This window comes from Acartia tonsa, chromosome 11 (assembly GCF_053477335.1).
Source record: "Acartia tonsa isolate MP-2025a chromosome 11, ASM5347733v1, whole genome shotgun sequence".
Lineage (NCBI taxonomy): Eukaryota > Metazoa > Arthropoda > Copepoda > Calanoida > Acartiidae > Acartia > Acartia tonsa.
The window spans coordinates 12,430,791-12,453,301 of NC_137270.1; the positions used below are offsets into that span (position 1 = coordinate 12,430,791).

General features: G+C 31.6%; 2 protein-coding genes across 4 annotated transcripts; one reads left to right on the forward strand and one right to left on the reverse strand.

The window, feature by feature from the left end:
• Positions 1-4,560: 4,560 nt before the first annotated feature.
• LOC145331034 (uncharacterized) lies at positions 4,561-7,690 on the forward strand. 3 transcript variants are annotated; one of them, XM_080175643.1, is made up of 8 exons: positions 4,561-4,801; positions 4,908-4,985; positions 5,248-5,318; positions 5,421-5,493; positions 5,604-5,636; positions 5,770-5,802; positions 6,389-6,470; positions 7,080-7,690. In XM_080175643.1, exons 1-8 carry the CDS (start codon positions 4,586-4,588, stop codon positions 7,304-7,306), a joined length of 813 nt encoding a protein of 270 aa, XP_080031769.1. In that variant the 5' UTR covers positions 4,561-4,585; the 3' UTR covers positions 7,307-7,690. The 3 variants fall into 3 exon arrangements, with proteins under 3 accessions (XP_080031769.1, XP_080031772.1, XP_080031771.1); XM_080175646.1 differs by lacking the exon at positions 5,770-5,802; XM_080175645.1 differs by lacking the exon at positions 5,604-5,636.
• A 452-nt stretch (positions 7,691-8,142) lies between these two features.
• Positions 8,143-12,580, reverse strand: LOC145331036 (uncharacterized). The gene is made up of 8 exons (XM_080175648.1): positions 12,548-12,580; positions 11,705-11,790; positions 11,301-11,389; positions 10,627-10,707; positions 9,876-9,953; positions 9,357-9,434; positions 8,379-8,470; positions 8,143-8,233 (listed from the first exon to the last, which is right to left on the reverse strand). Exons 1-8 carry the CDS (start codon positions 12,574-12,576, stop codon positions 8,143-8,145), a joined length of 624 nt encoding a protein of 207 aa, XP_080031774.1. The 5' UTR covers positions 12,577-12,580.
• Between the last annotated feature and the right edge of the window lie 9,931 nt (positions 12,581-22,511).

The window sequence follows — 22,511 nt, forward strand, 5'->3', positions numbered from 1 at the left end:
GACCAGGAATAATAATCCACAAGGATTGGACCATTTTAGGCAATTTCAAAATTGTTGCAAAGACAAATGAAGAAAAATCCATACACATCCAAGAAGACAACAAATCATTTTTGAAGAAGCTAGTAACTAAAAAACTTGAAAATATTAAAATAGATGATGAAACTAACAGAAAGATATGCTATTGCTGATAGTAATATATTTTTAGATTTTTACATATGTTTCTTTAAAATATAATTTTATCCCTACTATACACATTACCCCGTCCCGGATTTGAAAAATTTTGTTAAAAGTTTTGCCCCCAGCCAAAATATGGTTGATTTATGCATAAAAATGACCCATGCAAAATATTTTTTCTGTAATGCAAAAATTGTGACGGTACAAGCACTGCAAAGTTTTTAAAATCTGCAAAAAACCCTGTTTTTATGGCTTTTTTGGGGCTTTTGTACCATCCCAATTTTAAAGATTTTTACAAAATTTCAATTCTAGTGTGTTTATATATACCTGAAATTTACCAAAAAAAATGGGGGCAGTCTCAATTATAACATATGAAGGTGTAGCAAGTAATCTTCCAAATACAAAATTGTCAAATTGCATACATATATAATAGGATTGGGCCGGATACTTTTTTGGATGGATACTGGATATCTGGCTGATTTATAATGCCAGATATCCGGCAAATATATGTTATTTGGCCGGATATCCAGTTATTTGACCGGATATTCGGTAATTTGGCCGGATATCCGGTTATTCGGCCAGATATCTGGTTATTCGGCCAATGTTCTTTTATTCGGCCAGATATCCGGTAATTTGCCATATAACGATTATCTGTCATTAGAAATCAACCGGATATCCGGTATCCAGCCAAAAAAGTATCGGCCCAACCCTATTATATATGTATGCAATTGTTTCTTCTTTACAGTAAAGTTTATGATAGATCCAGGGAATGTTTCAGTTATTACCACTTAAATAAAATTAGAGGATCGACCCTTCTCTCAGGTGCCCAAGAGTCCTTTAGGAGCGTTACTGCTAGAAAGTACTATGGAGAAGCTCTTCTTGTGAAAATTAGATAATTTTTAACATTATCTTTTTATGTGTCATTATTCATTGTTTATCTCTGTTAATTTTTTATTGACTTAATGGAAAAAGATGTCTTAGCTTATTAAAGATGTTCGGTGCTTTCCCTCAGAGTGTCTTTTGATCTCTGACAACCCCTCCCTCCTTATATTAACTTGCAAGGGTTCCTGGTACCCAATATAAACTATCCTAACCTGACCTTATATAATTAAGAAACAAACTAGAAAGTATCCCTTCCTTTTTTCAAGGTCGGAAGATGGGGGGGGGGGTATGTGCTTGACTTGGCACTGACAATAATTTGCATTAAACTTACGTCTTCTATATATCAAAAACTAATGCTATAAAGCAGAAGTACCGATTGCAGAGTTGCTACACTTTCTAAACCCTTATTGTTACAGGAATCATCCACCAAAGTTTTCAATCAAAAAATTTCAACTTGCTTAGATTAAATAAAAGAGTTCGTTCAGACTCATATTATAGAAAAGATTTGCATTTAATAAGTATCAGAAATAGATGGGACAAAATAGGCTGTTTAATATACTAGTCCCAAAAGTTAATAACCTTTTCTTATTCGTTGACTTAATAACTTTGGGGACTTTCAATAAATTTTGTAGATTGGTTTATTAATTTGAGTGTTCAATCGTTTCTACCACTAATTTTAATCTACAGAAGGGTTAATTTTGTGTATTATTAATGGGGATGTACATCAATTCATTAGCCATAGTCTTATCTCTTTAGATTCTTGAATAACATGTTATTTCTTGTTATGTAATAAAAATGAAAAAGGAAAAAGTTCCAGTTATTATTAGACTTTGGGTACAGGGATCTAGAGGGATAAGACAATGGCTGATAAATTTATTTGTATATCCCATGGTGATACACAAACTGACCCTTTTTTGTTGATTACATAGTGGTTGAAACGTTTGATCACTAAACCTAATGAACAAACCAATTAAAATTCAATAAAAGTCCAAAGTTGTTGAGCCAAGAAATAAAAAAAATGTTATTATAAACCTTCCGGGACTAGTGTAATAAACACGCCCAATGTCCCCTCCCTCCCTAGTTATTATTAGACTTGTGATACACTCTTGCATAGTTCAGGGAGGGAGGGGACATTGAGCTGTTTATTAAATTAGTCCCCAAAGTGTTATAACGGTGTTTTCTTACATTTGGGTTAAAACATTGGGGAAATTCAGTAAATTTTATTTGGTTGATTTATTAAGTTGAGTGTTTAAAAGTTTCAACTTCTAGTCTTAATCTACAGAAGGGATAATTTTTTGTATCATTATTGGGGATGTACATCAATTTATTAGACATTGTCTTATCCTTTTAGATTCTTGAATAACATGTTATTTCTTGTTATGTAATAAAAATGAAAAAGTTCCAGTTATTATTAGACTTTGGGTACAGGGATCTAGATAGAGAAGACAATGGCTGATAAATGGATGTGTATACCCCATGATTATACACAAACTTACCCTTTCTGTTGATTACAATAGGTGGTTGGAACGTCTTATTAAACCAATTAAAATTTCAATCAATCTAAAATGTTGTTGAGCAAACAAATGAAAAAGTTTTTAAAACTTCGGGGACTAGTGTAATTAACAGCCCATTGTGCTCTGCCTCCCTAGTTATTATTAGACTTTTGGTACACTCTGGTATAATTCAGAGAGAGATGGGAAATTGGACTGTTTATTTCACTTGTCCCCAAAGTATTATAATTGTTTTTCTAATTCATTAGGTTAACAACTTTTGAGAATTTTATCGAATTTTGATTAGTTGGTTTATTAAGTTTAGTGTATAAACGTTTCAACTGCTAAGTTTAATCTACAGAAGGGATACTTTTGTGTATCAAACAAATTTCATACTTATATAATAGAGGTGGGCCAGATACTTTTTTGGCCGGATACCGGATATCCGGATGATTTATAATGCAAGATATTTGGTATCCGGCAAATTACCGGATATCCGACCGAATAACCAGATATCCGGCCAAATTAATGGATATTTGCTAGATATCTGGCCAGATGCCGGATATCCTGCATTATAAATCAGCCAGATATCCAATATCCGTCCAAAAAAGTATCTGGCCCAATCCTATTATATCTGTATGCAATTTGACAATTTTGTATTTGGAAGATTACTTGCTACACCTTCATATGTTATAATTGAGACTGCCCCCATTTTTTTTGGTAAATTTCAGGTATATATTGACACACTTGAATTGAAATTTTGTAAAAATCTTTAAAATTGGGATGGTACAAAAGCCCCAAAAAAGCCATAAAAACAGGGTTTTTTGCAGATTTTAAAAACTTTGCAGTGCTTGTACCGTCGCAATTTTTGCATTACAGAAAAAATATTTTGCATGGGTCATTTTTATGCATAAATCAACCATATTTTGGCTGGGGGCAAAAATTTTAACAAAATTTTTCAAATCCGGGACGGGGTAATACACATATTATTAAAGGACGCCTGCATGCAAGAAATACCACGCTTTAACTACTGAAAGACTGCCACACGTAGACCCAATACCCCAAATTTAAAGCCTTCAGCTTTAATAACAATAAAGTTCTAGGCATTTCAAAATAGCATTTCATGTACAATGAAAATTTTAAAGATTTACAATACTCATAAAAGAAAAAACAATATTAAATTACGTTGCCTAGACATAAAATTATAACCTTATCTTTGTCAGAAATTTAGATTACAATTTAAAATAAAAACACCACATTTCATAGTCAAAATCTATGAAAAAAATTCGATTTAAATTGCATCTGTGAACGAAAATCATAGCGGAAACAAAGAGGAAAACTAAAACAAGCTCAGCTGTGATTGGTTGCTTAGCTGATTCAGCCTTCTGATTGGCTACAGTACACTCAGTACAATGCAAGTTAAACTTAATTTTTTTCAATGATTTTGACTATAAAAATGGGTATTTTTATTGTAAAAATATAATTAGTTACTGGCAACCGAAATTTATGGCGAAAATAAGCTTATAAATTTGTTTCTAGGACACGTAGTTTAATTTCAAAATTTCTAACATTAGTTTTGAGATTCTTTCAAAATTTTCATTGTACATAAAATGGCATTTTAAAATGCCAAGAACTTTTTTGTTATAGAAGCTGAAGGCTTCAAATTTGGGGTATTGGGTCTACTTGTATAAAAGGAAAATCATTTCATAATAAACACAACAATATTAATTTACTATGTGAATACAAGTAATATGACTTTTAGAGTAAACTTTAAATTTATGAGTAATTATAAGCTTTTTGAAAACTTATTACATTATATATCAATTATTTCAGTTCTGTGCATGTTTGAATGTTTAAAGTACAATAATGGAAGATAATATTAATTTTTTGGTAAATGATTTGCTGCACTTGATAACTTTATGATATTTTGATATTAACAACAATAAAAACATTAAAATCTTTGTAAAAATATCCAAATAACTAGGTTTTACATTAATCCATTCAAACTAATAATTATCTTCTATTCTTGTTTCAGAACCATGAAAGTTAAAAATCTCACAATTTTATTTCTAAAAATGAGTGCAGCCTATGCAAATGGAAACTGTTTTCAAGAAATAAAGAATAAGACATTTGAACATACTGAAGGGATTGTGGGGGCTAAATTTCCAAATTCAGAAACCCCAGAAACTATAGGTTATGATAAATGTCTTGATAACTGTCTTGATATGTTTGAATGTATTGGAATGACTTATGAGGTAATTTTCAATGTTACTTATCTAATAAGACGACATGATAATTCATAGAAAACTAAATTTTTATACTATCTAGTAGAAGTTTGTTTTAAACATCTTTTTTTTTCAGTTTTTAACTTCAACATGCAAGCTTTTCAAGTTTATTCCAAATATTAACATTGAGAAGGAAAAGGAAATAAACTGTCAGGTTTGAGTTTGTTTTGTCTTTATTTGTTAATTTGAATATTTGAGTTTCTCTTCATCTTATATTGCTAGGAAATTTTTAAAAGTTAAAAATTAGGAGAGTTTTAGATTCTGAGGCCCATTTGTCAAGTTAATTGTCAGACTTTCAAAGACAAACAAATACAATGTTTTGAATTAATTAAAAGAGCACTAAATTAAAGCACTAAGTTGCTAAATGTAAAACTACAATTATATGGTTTAAATTAAAAAATTTATTTTTTTCTTAGGACAGATGTATTACAAGATTCATCACTGTTCCAAAGTACTGCTACGATATATCCAACAATATTCCAGTGTAGTAAGTGATATTCAATTGAATATTATTATAAAATATTCTCATCATAGAAGTGTTTCAATATTTGATGTACTTCAAGATTATATTTTAACATCTGTATTATAGTGTACGATTTGTTAATCAGCTGACTGATTGCTATGCTTTTGCAAGTCTATGTAAAAGTAACTTTAGATTACAGGTGATTTCTACCTTTTCCCAAAAGTATGACAACTAATATATTAATATTATCTTTAAAATGATTTTTTTACCAAGAATTTTTTTTTTTATTTAGACTATTTTATTTTTCAGAATGAATTTGAAAAATTGGTTAATTATACTAAGGTAATTTAAATTATTTTTTGCTATTAAAATTTTAAACTTTATTGAAAAGTATTACAACTAATATATTAATATTATCTTTAAAATGATTATTTTTTACCAAGAATTTTTTGATTTAGACTATTTTATTTTTAAGAATGAATTTGAAAAATTGGTTAATGATACAAAGGTAATTTTATATTGTTTTTCGTTATTGAAATTTTAAAATTTATTGAACAAGGATGACAACATCCATAAAAGCGAAGCACTGAAATGGTTGGACAAACGGACATTAACACTTGTATAATGTCTGAACTGAATAATCAGAATATAAAAGTATAATAGTCGAAGCAAAATTGTAAGTAAATTTGTTGAAAAACTGCTTGATATAGGATAATGTTTATGGACATACTTACATTCTTAGGACTTAATTATAGAATTGCTTTGCTTATAATATTGTTCTTTGTTGTCCCAGGAATCAATATACCAAAAATCAGATCAAACGAATATTTAAATCACATAAAAAATTGTTAACAAAGTAGAAAAATCAACATGTTTTAAATGGACGTACGGACATTCTTGTAATGATTATAGAGTTGCTACGCTTTCTAAATGGTACCTACCCACTATCGATAGGACAATTCTAACATGCCTAAATTAACGAATAAAGCTATCTATCTTGGACGTATGAACAGACCGACCCTAATTATAGGGTAGAAAGTTTTACAAAATTTACTTTTTTGGTTAACCTAAAATAATAAAGTGATTGTTATTAGAATAAGCTTCAAAATATGGAGAACCTGTTAAATAATCATTTGGATGAAAAAAGGGGACCACCAGGTCTTCCTGGACCAAAAGGTATTCAGCATTTCATTCAGGAGCTGCAAAGTATTTTTTAAACTTAAAACCTGGATAGAAGCACATTTTATAAGCACCTTCAGCTATATTACTAAGCAACAAAAAATTACTATTACCAAAAGTATTTAAGGAACCCTGCAAGAAATACCTAAGACCCCAAAATTTTCATAAAAATGTTATTTTAAATGCCAACAACTTTTTTGTTACTAAAGCTGAAGGCTTCAAATTTGGGATACTTGGTCCACTTGTGTCAGTCTTTCAGCTGTTAGAGCGTTTTATTTCTTGCGGGCTTCCTGTAAAGATTATTGACCCGTTTTTCGGCTTTTGAAGGGAAATTAGGAAAAAACACAAAAAATCTGATCTTTTTTTTGTTTATTTTAGCGTTTCTAAGGATAATTTACTTGTCATAAATAATTAGAACTTAATGCTATCTTTAAATTGGTTATTTTGATATTGCCAAGTTTTAATAATGTTGTTAATATGTAAAAAAAGTAATTTTATTGTGGGGGTCATTTTTTCTAAGGGTGGTGGTACCCCACCCAAAATAGCTATAAACAGACACACACCCACAGACATCATGTTTCTTTTATGTAAGAATAAAATTTTTAGGTGATCAAGGTTTACAAGGACCTGAGGGTCCCAAAGGTTACACAGGTTCTCCAGGAAGTCAAGGTCCGAGAGGATACACTGGTTCACAGGGAAGTAAAGGTGATAGGGGTTATACTGGTTCTCAGGGAAGCAGAGGTGATAGGGGCTATACTGGAAGCCAAGGACCTAGAGGATATGGCGGTGAAAAAGGAGAAAAAGGAGAATTGCAATGCTGCCATTGTCACTAGCAAAAACACAGCCACTGTGTTTTTGACAAAAAGTGGTTGCTGATGTATGTCCATCCAATTGTCTTAAGATTAAGATCTGATAACTTATGGTTGGATTGGAATCTCCTTTTTTAGTGTAATTGTAAAAAATTTACAGTAAATGAAAACTAATATTATATTTTAGTTACTTTGACGTAAAAGTTGTCACACATATAGGTATTAAAATATGAAAATTTGTATTTCTTTTACAAGTTAAAAGCAAGGTTTTTTTTACTGATAACACATCGGTCATGTGCAACAATCCAAATGGCTGGGTTAGAAACACTAGAATTGATATTAAATACAAGTGATTGTGGTTTATCTATATTATCTTACATAAGCTTGTTATTATTTTTATTTTTTAACTATAGAAAAGACAAATAAATACTATAATTATTAATATTATTTCTTATTCTCAAGACACATCATTTTTATAGAAAAATTGCTTTACATAGTTTTTCAGTGGGACAGTCATAATCCATTATTTTTCAACACTTCAGGACTCTAACTTTCTAAAATGTTTTTAGGGGAGTCCTTGTTTTTAGGGACGTATTCTCTTTGGCTGATGGTAGTACCTTTTCAAAAAAAAATATTTAACTGTACCTTCACTTTAAAGGAGAACAAGTTCAGCGGTTAGCGAGAACCTTAGGAACATACAAATAGGCAGACACACACAAATCCTGTTACTTTTATATGAGGATTGAAAAGAAACATAGCAAAAACCTTTTATTTAAAAAAAAAGAATTTGAAATAGTGAAACTTATCTAAGAACTAAATATATGACATCTTTTTCTTAAACAAAATGAACTTTATTTAATTTAAGGCATAATTCTTCTGACAGAGCGAGATCTCTGTTCTCTTCCTTGCTTCATCTTCCTTTCCAACTTTGTCAGGATACTGTCATCAATACTTAATAGATAGATACAGTGGTTAACATTCTTTAAAAGATTGATTATTAGAAACAATTAAAGATTTAGGCAGATAAAATATTTAAAACAACTTAATAGATTGATAGGTAAATGGATTTGATTATACAATGAACAATGAACATTACCTATTATATTCAACCTCCTTAATTAGCTGTTGCCCACATTTCCAGGCCAATATTCCAACACTTCCAAAATATAAATGAACTACAAATCCTATCTGAAATTGATAGATTGTCTATTAGATTTGTGGATGAATTTTATGCATGCCATCAAACATGTATAATTTGGTATTACAATAAATAACAAACGATTAGACATCACTAAATTAGTCATCATGTTTTTTTTTTGTGAAAATAAGCCCGCTATTTTAATAGAATATTATCAAATATGCGATTTTCAATTCTTGATATATTTAAAAACATGGTAGAAAATTAAAAATTATTTCAAATATAGGCCCTATAAATGTAGTTTAAGCCATCGAACAGAAAAAAATATGCAGTTCACAAAATTCAAGTTTAAATGCATTTCGTGCAACTACCTCTTTTATTCAAAAAGAATAAATTTATAAAAGATCATGTTTTAACAAGTTAACAAGGACAATTGTCACCAAAAGTAGCACTTAGCATTGGAAGGTAAAGATAGCTTAAAAGAAAAAAAGACCAGTAAACTGAAATAAAAAAAATAGCAGAGAAATGAAGAAATTATAATATATTTAAATAAAAATATTAAAACATCACAAAAGCCAGTAAGCAATAATACTTCTACTTTGTGACTAGTTATAGAGTAACTGCGCTACTAACATAAAAAATGATAAAGTATAGCATATTAATTGATACTAATTGAAAGATTATATAAATATAAAATATATATGGTAAAAAGGCCTAAACGTTTTTATTGCCCCAAAATATTTACCCCTAAGGTAAGATTTACATTTTAAAAAAACCTATGAATTCTTTAAAAGGAGGATAAAAACTTATTTTTTTAGTAAAAATTTACATGATTTTTAATAAATTAGGAGAAAAAGTTTTTTGGGGGGGTTTTCAGAGTTTCAAAGCGCACACCCCTTATTCTCCAATCTTGGACAGAGTGATAATGCAAAATACCTCATTTGTTATTTGGAAGCCAAAATCTTCCCCCACTACAACATGCCACATGCAACCAAATCTTTTATCCAATTCTATCTGAAACAAGGAGAATTCTGTCCATAAGTAGCGAAGTATTCAAGGTGACCAATATCTTGGTTGAAAAAAGAACTGTGAAATATTTTTTTAAGCATATTATGAGGTTGGTAGAAAATATGAAAAATCACAAAACCTTGTACGACGGAGTAACAATTATAGAGTACATGTGCCATTAAAAAATAGTTTACTTCTGAGTGACTTTAAAAGACTTACGACTAACTATTTCATGTAGGCTCGTCCCGCAAAGAATATGTGAATGTATTTTGTGTTAAAAGAAGTCAGGCTACGCCATAACTGTTTTTGAGCTGCTTTATTTCACAGCACTTTTCTTCATTTTATGGTTATAACGCCATGAAATAACACAAGTCATCAGGTCAATCCTGCACTGTTCTTTTATGCTTTTGTGTCTTAAATTGCTGCACATATTTGTTCCAGTCTTACCTTCAAGAAATGGCTCATTTCCAAATTTTTCCAAGGAAATTTATCAAGAGCCAAAGTTATTAGATCCAAAACCTCCTCCTAAAGGTTAAATAAAAAGGATGACAACATCTAAAAAAGCAAAGCTGTAAAACTGTAGGACTATCGAACATTATCACCTGTATATAGAACTGAAATATAAATGAATAAGTTAAAATTATCTAATTAATTTAGTTGCAAAATTGCTTAAATACATGATACTGTTTAAGGACATACTTACATTTTTGGGACATTATTATGAAGATGCTTTGCTTATAAAATTGTACATTGCTGTTATAGGAATCCGTATTCCACATCTTTTGTCTGTTAAATGTGGGGAGGGGTATGGGGGTAATTTTGCCAGGACCATTATAAGACTTTATTGAAAATTGTTAATCGGTCAATTCAGCCGTTTACTATAGACATTGAAAGGAACATACACACTCTACACACTCTTGGCTTTGACCCAAGATGTGATAAAAAAAATTATTTGGCGAAATTCGTAAAAGGACCAAGGAAATCTTCAGCAAAAATAAATGGGGGGGGATTTTTTGTTTTTGGGGGGGGTTAAGGGTGTCCCACCCCCTAAGATAATAGCCTAAAACCACCACAGGACCAGTAGGTATATTCCCTAAAGAGTAGAATCCAATCAGTTCAGTGGTTACCGAGATCTTAATTTATTTATGTATTTTTTGGCTTGTTCTTTCTTGCGGGGAGCCATTCAACTAAAAAATACCTTTATTTTGGGAGCCAGATTTATATGTTTGATAACTGGGAATTGTAGTAAACGGTTTGTTATATTTGCATTCAATAATTCCTAAAAATCATAAAAATTCAATATTCTTTTAAATCCATTGTTTAAAAAAAATCTTCCAATTTTAGGGGATAGATATTGATAATTTAAAAATATTGATTTTGGATCGTAAATTACACTGCTATCCAATGTATTTAAACATGCTACTTCATAATAGATTAAAAACTTTGGGTATTTTTCATCAAAATGTTTTAATTTACTTAAGGGGTATTTTTGTTTATTACCATTGTGTAATTGTATGTACAATGTACATTAGTTTATAGTTATATAAATGGATATAGGATACATGGATATTGGGAGATATTATTATATTGCTTATTCCAGCTGGCTAATATAACCATTCAAACTCTTTATCCTATCCTCTCTCTTAGGAAGAATTAATTGACCAATAAAGGAGGACCACTATAACAACCTAAATTGACGACAAAATTGACGGGAGGTCAAAGATTAGATTTTATGGTTCTTATTATAATATTCGTGGTAAATTGTCTTCTATAATACGATGCTATACATGATTTTTCTGTAGGGTTGAGAACCGGTTCTAATCCATCGTCTATTAACTAGTTTTACAGGCATATTAGAATGGTTATTTATACCTGTTTACTACTCTTTTCAATATCTTCTGTAGTCATTTTCTCAGTGATAGCTCTGATATACTCCTTGGGTATTCCAACCAATTCTGTTGCTTTACAAATTATCATTTTAAGGTTGCGTGATATTTAATTGGTCATTTAAAAAAAAAACGTTATTGAAATCATTGCTATACATAGGTTGATGAAGGGTTGAAAAGTATTCAGAAAGATAGAGAAATAGATAGAATGGTAGGTAGCTTCAAGGGGGGGGGAGTATTTAAACTTTGTGTCGGGGGGGGGGGGGGGGGTAAAACTCCAATTTCGGGTTGAAACATCAAAAATTTATCTGATTTACTCTCCAATGACAATGGGGGGGGGGGGGTTAAACACCCCGCTTGTAGTTAAATAGATGGATGGATAGATATAACCTGAATAGTCGACCTCCCATCTGAACAGGGCTGGGGGATGGTTTAACAACATCCCCGTCAATTCCTCTCGTACCACGTCAAATTTTCTAGAATATTAAAGTTAGTTCGAGCCAAAATCTAACCTAAATGACCATAGTAGATAGGTTTTACCTGGGAAATCATTATTAAAAAATTGAATGAATTGGACAATAAAGTCATTTAATAATGTTGTAAAAAAAAGTTTTATTAATTAACATGTTTGTAATAGACTTTTTAGAAATAGTTATAGAGTTGCAACGCCTTCTAAAACCAGTTACAAAATCATCATAGGATGATTATTTTATAAGAGCTAGCCGTTGCGGACGGTCGGACCGACTCTAATTACAAAAATGCTTTGCATTAAAAAAGTGTATAAATTTGGATAATATTGGCTATGTAATGCTCCAAATAATGTTTCTTTACAATTTTTTTTGTCCCTTCCTCCCTGATTTTTATCCTCAGTTCAATTAAATTAGAATATTTTATTATGGTATGGATAGATTAGCCATATCGGTATAGAGGGTACAAACCCACAGACACACATCTTGTTACTTTATTTAGGGACGAATTAATAGTTATTTCTTGCGTCGTATTATAAACAATTTTCCGCGGATATAGAATGAACAATTTTAAGATTAAAACCAATTTTTTTATCCCCGAGGTGCCGAAGGCACGGGGTAAAAAACTGGTTTTAATCTCATGATTGTACATTTTTATATTCGTAGAAAGCTGGATATAGTACAATGCTTAGACATATTTTTTTTCGTATGGATGAGAACCGGTTTTTATCCACCGGATTCGAATGAATACGAGAAAAGCCTTTACTTAATTTGTGTATACTCTTCTCCAGCCATTTTTGTATCTGCAAAAAAGAGTGGATCATAAACAATTTTTTAACAGTTATCACTTTTTGTTAATTCAAACAGGTTAGAATTGTCCTATCGATTCCAAACTTTGCATAGTGATTCCTGCGGTATTAAGAATGATTTGAGAGGCATAGCAACTCTATAATCGTTGCCAGAATGTCCGTATGTCCATTTTAAACATGTTGAATTTTAACCTTTTTAACAATTAATTTTTTTGTGATAAAATTAACCAATTGATCTGATTTTGGAAATACTGATTCCTTCAATAAAGTACAATATTATAAGTGACGCATCTGTATAGTTAGAAAAATGTAAGTATGTCCTTAAAAAATATCATGTATTTAAGCAGTTTTTTCAACAAATTTACTTACAATTTAGTTTTGACCTTTATGCATTTATAATCTGATTATTCGATGTGTTAATCTTTGTTTATTCTACCGTTTCAGAGCTTCGCTTTTATGGATGTCGTCATCATAGAATAAGGAGGAATAGAAATGAAAACCTCAAATATTTTAGGGAATATTGAAGAAAAGTTGCGCTTGCGCAATAAAAACATAATATGAAACTTGAACGGTACACATGTCAAGTTGGGACAAAACTGAAATTATATTTTTTTAATTAAAATATATCGAAAAGTATTAGATTTTTCCTCTAACTTTATGTCTCTACTGCATAGAAATTAAATTTATGTTTATCTTATATTGTTTACATTTCACCACTGTCAATGTACTTTATGACGCAACTTGCGTAATCACTCGATTACGAAATGTAAACGTAACTTGTGTATAACTCAACAATTAATAAAATAATTTATGATAAGAATTGAAATTAAAATACTTAAAAATATATAATTGGATATAAACATCTTTTACTCTCAGACCTTGAAAGAATTAAAAATCAGCTGCTAAGGATTTTTTGTAAACAAATTCATGCGCAACCCTAATACAAATGCCGTGATCATTATTTCTTAACCAAATATTTTTTAAGTCATTTTTTTACTAAATTCATGTTGAAATGAATTTTTGTTTAAAGTTTTGCTAATACTATAAGGTTTTAATTCATTGTGAATAGGACAAATATGGCTGGACGATTGGCTGTATGGCTTTTAGTATACTATTAAAAAAGGCATTTATTTTTCATATCATTTCTCGATAATATCTGAAATCATATGATTTTACTACAAGCCTTGTAGCCATTTAGGGCTTTCAAAAGTTCCAATTTTATTTCAGGCTAGCCAGGCAGAATCTTCTACCTGGATTCTATTCTATACTTTATCTTCTTTGGTCGTCATCCATGATTTTTAATCTCTGGTACAGTTCACGGTAAAATGTGAATTGCACCACCAGATCCGCAAATTGTATTAATTATTGCTTTACTGTTTGGATATTTCCTTCATACAAAGCACTGCTGTGTTTCAACACAAACTAAATTACAATCATAACAACAATTAGAACCATTGAAAGTAAGAAGACGAACAACAAGGAAGATTATGTTCACAATTATGTCCATGAGTAGCGCAGTATTATGAGTTCCTTTAACACTAAATACAACAGCACTACCAGTTCTTTTTTTTTAAATTGTGCTTTCACTTAATACTATATATAAATGAATCATCTAATCAACTCACTTAAAATTTTGAAAAATGTATGTGTCTAGCCCTTGTGAATTCCTATGTGAAACTATCCCTTCGGGGCTATCTCTACTTAACCTAACCTAGAATATCATAAAAATACGTTTTTTCCAAATTGGTTTGTTTTTGCTAGGTATATACATTAACGGTTTGAAAGAATTGTTGTTTTGATAAAAAGACAAACGAGAGATGTTATAGGCATTAACTTCAAAGCTTTTCATTATTGGGGCTGAAAAATTAACTCGGAGGTAAAATTTACACGTACCCCTAAATTCTTCCTTTTTTTGGACGTGTGGGGGGGGGGGGGGGGTTGTAAAATAAAAAATATTTTGTGTCTGAACCGATATAAATTTAAACTAAGGGCATTAAAAGTTCCATTATCTCTTGATATTCTTTACGGTCAAAGTTTACTATATAGTAGCTGTGCTAATAATAAGTAGTAGTAAAATAATATTCATTCCTTTTACTCAACAATTAAACATTAAATGCGAAAACTTTTTAGAGGGTTAATCTAGGATTTTAGTTTTGGGCTTATTTTGACCTCACCCTCCGCTTCTTATACAGAGCCCCTAGGTGCTGGGGGCGCTTCGGCTAGTAATCCTTATACTAAAGTAACAAGATGTACCTAGTCTAAGTGTCTATAGCAAAGGATGCCACTAATCATTAAACAGATATAGTTCTCCTGTACAATGAAGCTGCTCATAGATCCAGATTTATAACTATTTTAATGGAAGGTTTTTCCCCCTACACCCCCCCCCCCGGCCCCCCCTCCGGGAGACATTAGTCATAGAAAAAATAACCTAAACACTAAAATGGAATTGGAGGGTCAATTCCTACAAATTAGAACTTGTATTTATTACCTCCAGGGCCGGGGCGAGACTGCTGTCTATAACATTGTTATGTCATGTCTGTCAGTGGCTGAGACTTTTTTGTCTGCTAGAAAATTGCTTTTTGTTCTTTTGTAGGAATTCGCGGCTTTTAGTTAATTTCAAGGATCCAATACAAAGTAAGGACAGGTTCCCTCTCCTTATATATAGCTCATGCCCACTCTTCGTTTACTTCAATGACTAATTTTCTGTCAAATCAACCAGGATCTTATGCATAAGATCCCAGTAAAGTAAGATCCAACTGACAACCATTTTTTATATTACACAACCTTTGACTAGTAGAAGTCCTACAAACACAATACAAATACAATAACAAAAGCACAACTTAATCATAAATCAACTGTTTCAGAGATATTTTGCATAAACAAAAATAAGCCTTTTAATTTGGTATAATTTTATATCTGACCCATGATTTTTTTATGTTGCCATAGATATACAAAATTTAGGTAATGCTTTATTGATCTTTAAATTGTAGTTCAAATTCAATAAGAGGTAATGATTTTAATTTAACGGAAAATATAAATCCTGGAATCAAAATTAAGAAATTATCCTCTGTTATAAGAGAGTGAGAGCCTATAAATACAGAAATAGAAATAAAAATTCATAAAAGAAAGTTTTAAAATATTTTTTTTAAAGTGAAGCTTTTCTTTACCTATGGCCAGGTAGTCAGTATAACATTAATTAAGGCACGTTAGAATTGTCACATCGATTTTAAACTTCACAATATTATTTTTGTAACAATGAATTGCAATTTAGAAACGGTTAACTTGTTTTTATCCTTGCTTTATAACAAACTAGCGGCTGTGCACCTAGTATCTAGGGGCTCTGTATTTGAATTGATATAGAAGGACAGAAAAATAGCCTAAAACAATATTCAGACTTTTTTTTAGAAAAAAATAGCCTAAAACCATCCTGAGACCTATAAGAAGATTCACTGTGAAGGAGAACAATATCTGTTCTGCGGTTAGCGAGATCCTTCGCTACAGACAAAAAAAGGCTTAACACTTTATATAATAGGATTAAGAAACACTATGTGTGAACCTTTAAATAACGTCCAACAAACAAGAAAGAATATTTATAAAAAATTTCTTATCCTTACATAAAAGTAACAGAATGTTTTTCTGTCGTGTATCTGTGCGTCTGTAGCGTATGATCTTGCTAACCGTTAGACCGATATTATTTTAATTACCGTAAAGCTACATGATACCGGGAAGTTTGATAACTAGTTTCAAACCATCACAAGAAAAATCGGACGAAGCCCAAATTGTGTCAAAATGATCCATGTGACGTAATAAAAATGAGGGATTATCAATCTCTTTTTTAGGGGTTTTCTTTCCCCCTTCTCCTCTCATCTCCCTCATTTTATTACGTCACATGAATCATTTTTGTCACAATTTTAACATAATTTGGTCTTTGTCGAGAAATCACCCCTGTCAAAAAAGATTCTTTTGAAATTTAAAATGAGAGTGAGGGGTTGAAATATCCCCCTACCTTCCTAAGCGCGATCCTCAGGTTATCTTAAAGCAGCTTCGTTTTGCTTCTATTTACGTAATTGATTTTTTAAAAATATTTCCATGTCAGTGAATAAATTGGAAAACGATCCAAAATTGGATATTCCTCTTAGTCAAAGTAATAAATGTTCACATAAACCTGCACAAAGTTAATAGATATAGCAGATCTAGATGGTTAAACTGGCTGCATATTCCGTCAAAATTAAAATGAAATTCTAGCAGTCAAAAGCCTTTTTACTTTTTGTTTTACTTGCGGCTACTATAAAGGAGTACCATATCGGTTTAGGGTTTAGCGAGATCCTTCGCTACAGACAAAAAAAGCTCACTACTTTATTCGGTACAAAAAATGTACGCTTTTGTTCCAATACTAAGGACAGATTGTTCCTCCGCTGGTTTCCTATTGGATGATTTTGAGATTATGTAGATTATATCTTTTACAAAGTTAAATAAGATCTCTAAACGGCGAGTCATACTAAAAACATTGGTATTCTATTGAGTGCAATTTTAAGCATTTTTGTCGACTCATATATCTTTGATAAAAATCACTGAAATAAGATCGATAAATCTGCATAAAAAAAAATATTTTATACTTTTATATGACGAAGCCCAATCTGTCCCACTTTGGAGCAAGACGATTCTTATATGACGTCATGTAAAGGGAAAAGAAAAAAGGAAGGGGGGGGGAGAAAATCTCTTCAAAAGAAATAGGAGAAAAGGGAATCGTCTTGTTCAAAAGTTGGACAGATTGGGCTTCGTCCTTTTATATACGTCTTTGTGTATATTTAAAAAAAATTTATTGATTTTATTTTGGGTTTTAGCGAAGTTATTGGCTAAAATTAATAATGTAAGGGAATAAAAAGATACTTTTCTTTGCTGGAATGACCAAACACTAATAGTCATTAAACAAGTTGATTTTTCGTTTCAACACGCAACGATTATTCTAAACAGCTTATACTCATAATTATACCACAATCTCTCATTTTAACCCTTACAGATCGGGCCCCAATTCCCACCTTAATAGATCGGAGGGGGGGGGGGGGGGGGGTCATTTGTATTTTTAGAGAAAATTACTTTTTCTAGTCATAGCGGTCAGACCGCTCCTTAGCCGCTTTTTAGCAGCCAGCCGCTAAATATTAAAACAGCTGTAGAGCGGCCAATTTTGCAGCTAGGATGACCAAATTTTAGGACGAACTTTTATTTTTCATAACAAAAAAATTACTTTTTCTGATCATCGCTGAAAAACGGCAAATAACGGAAACCGCCATTTTCGGCGGTTACGGCGGTAAAACGGCGGTTGGCGGCGCCAATTAATATTTTACCAAAAAATTTATAGGTCTCTAGCTGTAATAGAAGCCACGATATTCATGATATATGTCTGTAGTAAAAGCCGGACAAAAATCGGTCATAAAGTCGGTCAGGAAGCGGTCAAACGGTCATAACACCACTTTTCTCAGAAGGTCATTGATATCTAAGTATTCACCAAAAAAAATTTAGGTTTCTACCTTATACACAAAAGTCATAATGTAGAAATTAAGATTTATTTAGATTTTTTTCTAAATTTGGTGCCACCTAACCGACTTTGACCGGACGCCACGACCGACACAGAACATATATCCTTATAAGATCAACTCTTGCCGACGTATAATTACTAAACTTAAAAAGTCATGAAGTCACAACTCTCTATCTTACCTACAAAAAAATGACATTGAAAAAACTAGGGGGGGAGGGGTAGTAGTAAGGGGGTCAATATGACACCCCCCCCCCAATCTGTAAGGGTTAATGCATTACAAACTTATTTATAACTAAGAATGACAACATCCATAAAGCGAAGCTCTGAAGCGGTAGGATAAATGAACATAAACACTTGTTGACTGTCAGAACTGAAAAAGCTGAATATTAATGCATAAGTCGAAACAAAAGTGTATTAAATTTGTTGTAAAACTTCCTAAATACGGGATACTATTTAAGAACATACTTACATTTTTAGGACTTGATTACAGATATGCTTCGCTTATAAGATTAGTATTCCAAAAACCAGATGAATTGTTTATAGCATACAAAACTTTTTAATATGTTTTAAATAGACTTAAGGACTTTCTTATAACGAATATTGAGTTGCTACGCTTTCTAATAGGAATCATCAAGCAATCGATAGTACAATTCTAACTTGTTTAAATTAACGGGAAAAAACTAACGGACGGACTCGCGTACGGACGGAAACACCCTAATTATATAAAAGCTTCGCTTTTTTATGTTTTACTAGTGGCTTCGCCCCCACAGAAAAAAACGGAAATTCTATCCATGTTATTTTTATTTTTTTTAAAATGTTTTGTAATAAAAGGCAAATCTAAAAATAAAAAATATAAATTTGATCAACAATTTCCAAAATCTTTGGCCTCAGACAACAAAACCTAATACTTAATAAGAAAGATATTTATTTTTAAAAAATTCTAACCTATTTATGGAAATTTTTGTTCTTGTTAATATTAGTTAATTATACATTTGAGACGGGGGGAATTATATGAAAAAAATACACGCCATATTTTAGCAACTTTTTTCTTTCTTTTTACGTATTTTTCTAAAGAACGTGTCCTAACTTTTGTGATTTTGTTTTAACCCATTCGTGACGAGCTCCCAAAGTTCAAAGTTTTGATTTACTGGGGTTCAACAAAATAGATTTTTTCAATAATTACTCGACAAAATTGAAAAAGTAAGGTGTCAAATTAAAGATCTTACTATTTTTGTTTATGACGGCAATTTTCTTCTTTTTTGTTGCGTTTTAGTACATTGAAACCAATTTGATTATTTAAAAACTTAAATTACTTCTTAAATAAGAGGTCTACAAAAAAAACGATTGCATATCTAACTTCTATGGATCATTTTACATTTACTACTTACTAAAAGCACCGACTAGCTACTTTTTTTAAATCACAAAAGTTAGGACACGTTCTTTGTCTGATATTACAAAGAAACAGGTAATAATTTTGTCGTCAATATGTCATTATGTCGACATTATGACTACAGTCTTGTGTGTAGTCGGATATAATAACACAACAAAGTTCAATAGGGCTTTTATCTTACATTGTAATCGCGATCTGGGAACGTAAAGTTTTTAATAGAATACTTTCTCGTATTCATTCGAATCCGGTGGATAGGAACCGGTTCTCATCCATACGAAAAAACTATGTCTAGCATTGTATTATATCCAGCTTTCTTTGAATATAAAAATGTACAATCATAAGATTTAAAACAGTTTTTTTAGCCGGTTCCTTCGGCACCTCGGGGCTAAAAAATCTAGTTTTAATCTCATAATTGTACATTCTTTATCCGTGGAAAGCCGTTTATAATACGATGCGAGAAATAACTATTCTCCCCTTTATAGTAGCGAAGGTATTCTATATTTGTTTGTACGTCAGTCCGTCCGTCTGTCTTTTAGACTGTCAATCCGTAACTTTATGGGATTTTCTCGTTTGCCTGTTCTTTTAATGGGGACATCCATAACCCAAGAACATTTAGTATATATCTTACATGGCATGTTAAGGGGCGTTCAAGCTTTTATTTTTTTTTTTGTTGGGGGGGGGTATTTCCCCCCTAAAATTATTTGGGGGGGGGGAAATACCCCCTCCTAAATGGTTGGAGGTGCCTACGTTACCCCCAAGGTAGGGGTAAATTTTAAATTTTTTTTTGGCCCATCAAGAATGTCTAATGGGGGGTGGGGGTAAAGAAGTGGTTACCCACCTCCCCAAAAAAAAAAATGAATTTGGAGGTTTGAAGTCAAAAATTCAAAAAGCTTGGACGTCCTTGCCTATATGATAAAAAAATTATCCCCCCCCCCCCCTTGGGCAAAATTTTGAAATGATATTAATATTTTTAAAATATTAAAATTTTGTACGTCTAATTTGTTAGGCTTTGCTTTAATGTGTGCTGTCATAGCTTTGTTTGGTAGAAAAATATCTCCTTGAGAAAAAAGTGTTTATAAAGTATTTATGATTTTCAAAAATTTTATATTAAAATTGTGGAAAATTAGGACAGTAGTTACTTTCTATTAGTGATAATTGGAAACACGCATAAAATAGATCAAACATAAAATATGCCTTTATTTTTTTATTTTTAGCCAGTATTGTAAAGAAATCTATTGATTAAGACATAATTAGTCGATTTTAAGCAATATTATAAAAATTTGCCAGGAAAAATGAAGAAAGTGAGGCATTGACAATGACATACATATGCACAGTTAACTTAAATTGTAGAAATGCTGCAATATGTAAAAATCTGCAACAGCTAGAAGTCGGGCTTGTGACAGGTTATTTACAACATAACAAGGATGACAACATCCATAAGTAGCGAAGCACAAAATTTTGTGGATGGGACTGACCGTCATGGTTGTTTTCTTCAAACAACGGGAAATTTAATTTTGATAACTTCAACTGAAAAAATTTTGAAAATCGGACTAAAAACACCAAAGATATGGGGGAAAATGTAAACAATATAAAATAGCCAAAAACCTGCAAAAAGGCAGTCTGACCTTCATAGTTGTTTTCTTAAAACAACGGAAAATTTAATTTTGATATCTACATATAACTGAAAAAATTTTGAAAATCGGACCATAAACACCAAAGATATAGGGGCAAATGTGAAAAATTAAAAAATAGCCTAAAACCTGCTAAAAGGCCGTCCGACCGCCATTGATGTTTCTTAGTTAATTGTGCTCGTTAAAGATTGGAATGTTGTCAAAAAATTTCAGAATTCTATCTTTAATAGGAGCTGAGTAAATCCCATTTCCCCCATTGCGTTACGGACGGACGGACTGACGGACAGAAAAAGTGAATTATAGAGTAGCTTTGCTACTAAAAACATTATTATCATTTGAGTATACGTGTCAACTTCACCATAGTCTCAAGGCAAATGTTAGAAATAAATATCCTAATATAACCCCAAGACATTCGTAAAACTTTCCTGAAAAGTAAAAACCATTTAGATCAGCGATTTCTGAGATCCTAAGCTTTAAACAAAAAAAACTACTTTATATTATAGGAAGATAAATTTATATTTATACAATCCTTATATAAAAGTAACAGGATGTTTGTGTGTACCAAAAGAGCTCGCTAATCACTGGACTGATATGGTTCTCCTGTACAGTGAAGCTTCTTATCCAGGGAAGGTTTTTAACTATTTGTGGGGAGGGTACCTACACCCTTCCGAGAGAAAATACACATGGAAAAAATCTAGCTCCCCGCCCCCCCCCCCCCCTAAAAAAATCTCCTAAACTTTCCTTTTGAAACAAAATTATATGTGTGTGGAGAGTCGACGAAAACCCGCTAACCATCAAACTTTCCATTTTTATTAATCTTCACATATTCACATAGATATGTTTCAAGCCTAAAATTAATTGATATAATTAGGAAATGATAAAAGTTGCACTATCTCTTTCAAAACTAGGCCGAACCTAATTTATGGGCAAGTTTCCCATCCCTTACCTCTGGGGTTTAGAGTTTACACTTGCCAAAATTTCTACCCCACGCCCTCAGGCGAAACGAATTATTAAAAAAGCTGCAAAGTCAGATGGAGTCTTAGAAAATGCCATTTCTCGCGGTCGTGCGTCATGTTTGAAGGGTGACGCAAATTTCAGATCTCAGATTTCAAGACTTGAAAAAAATCTATCTTTATGTCATAGGGAATTAAATAATCTTTAAAGCATCACTTTTATAGTCATGCGTCATGTTAAAAGGGTGACACAAATTTCAGATCTCAGATTTCAAGACTTGAAAAAAATCTATCTTTATGTCATAGGGAATTAAATAATCTTTAAAGCATCACTTTTATAGTCATGCGTCATGTTAAAAGGGTGACACAAATTTCAGATCTCAGATTTCAAGACTTGAAAAAAATCTATCT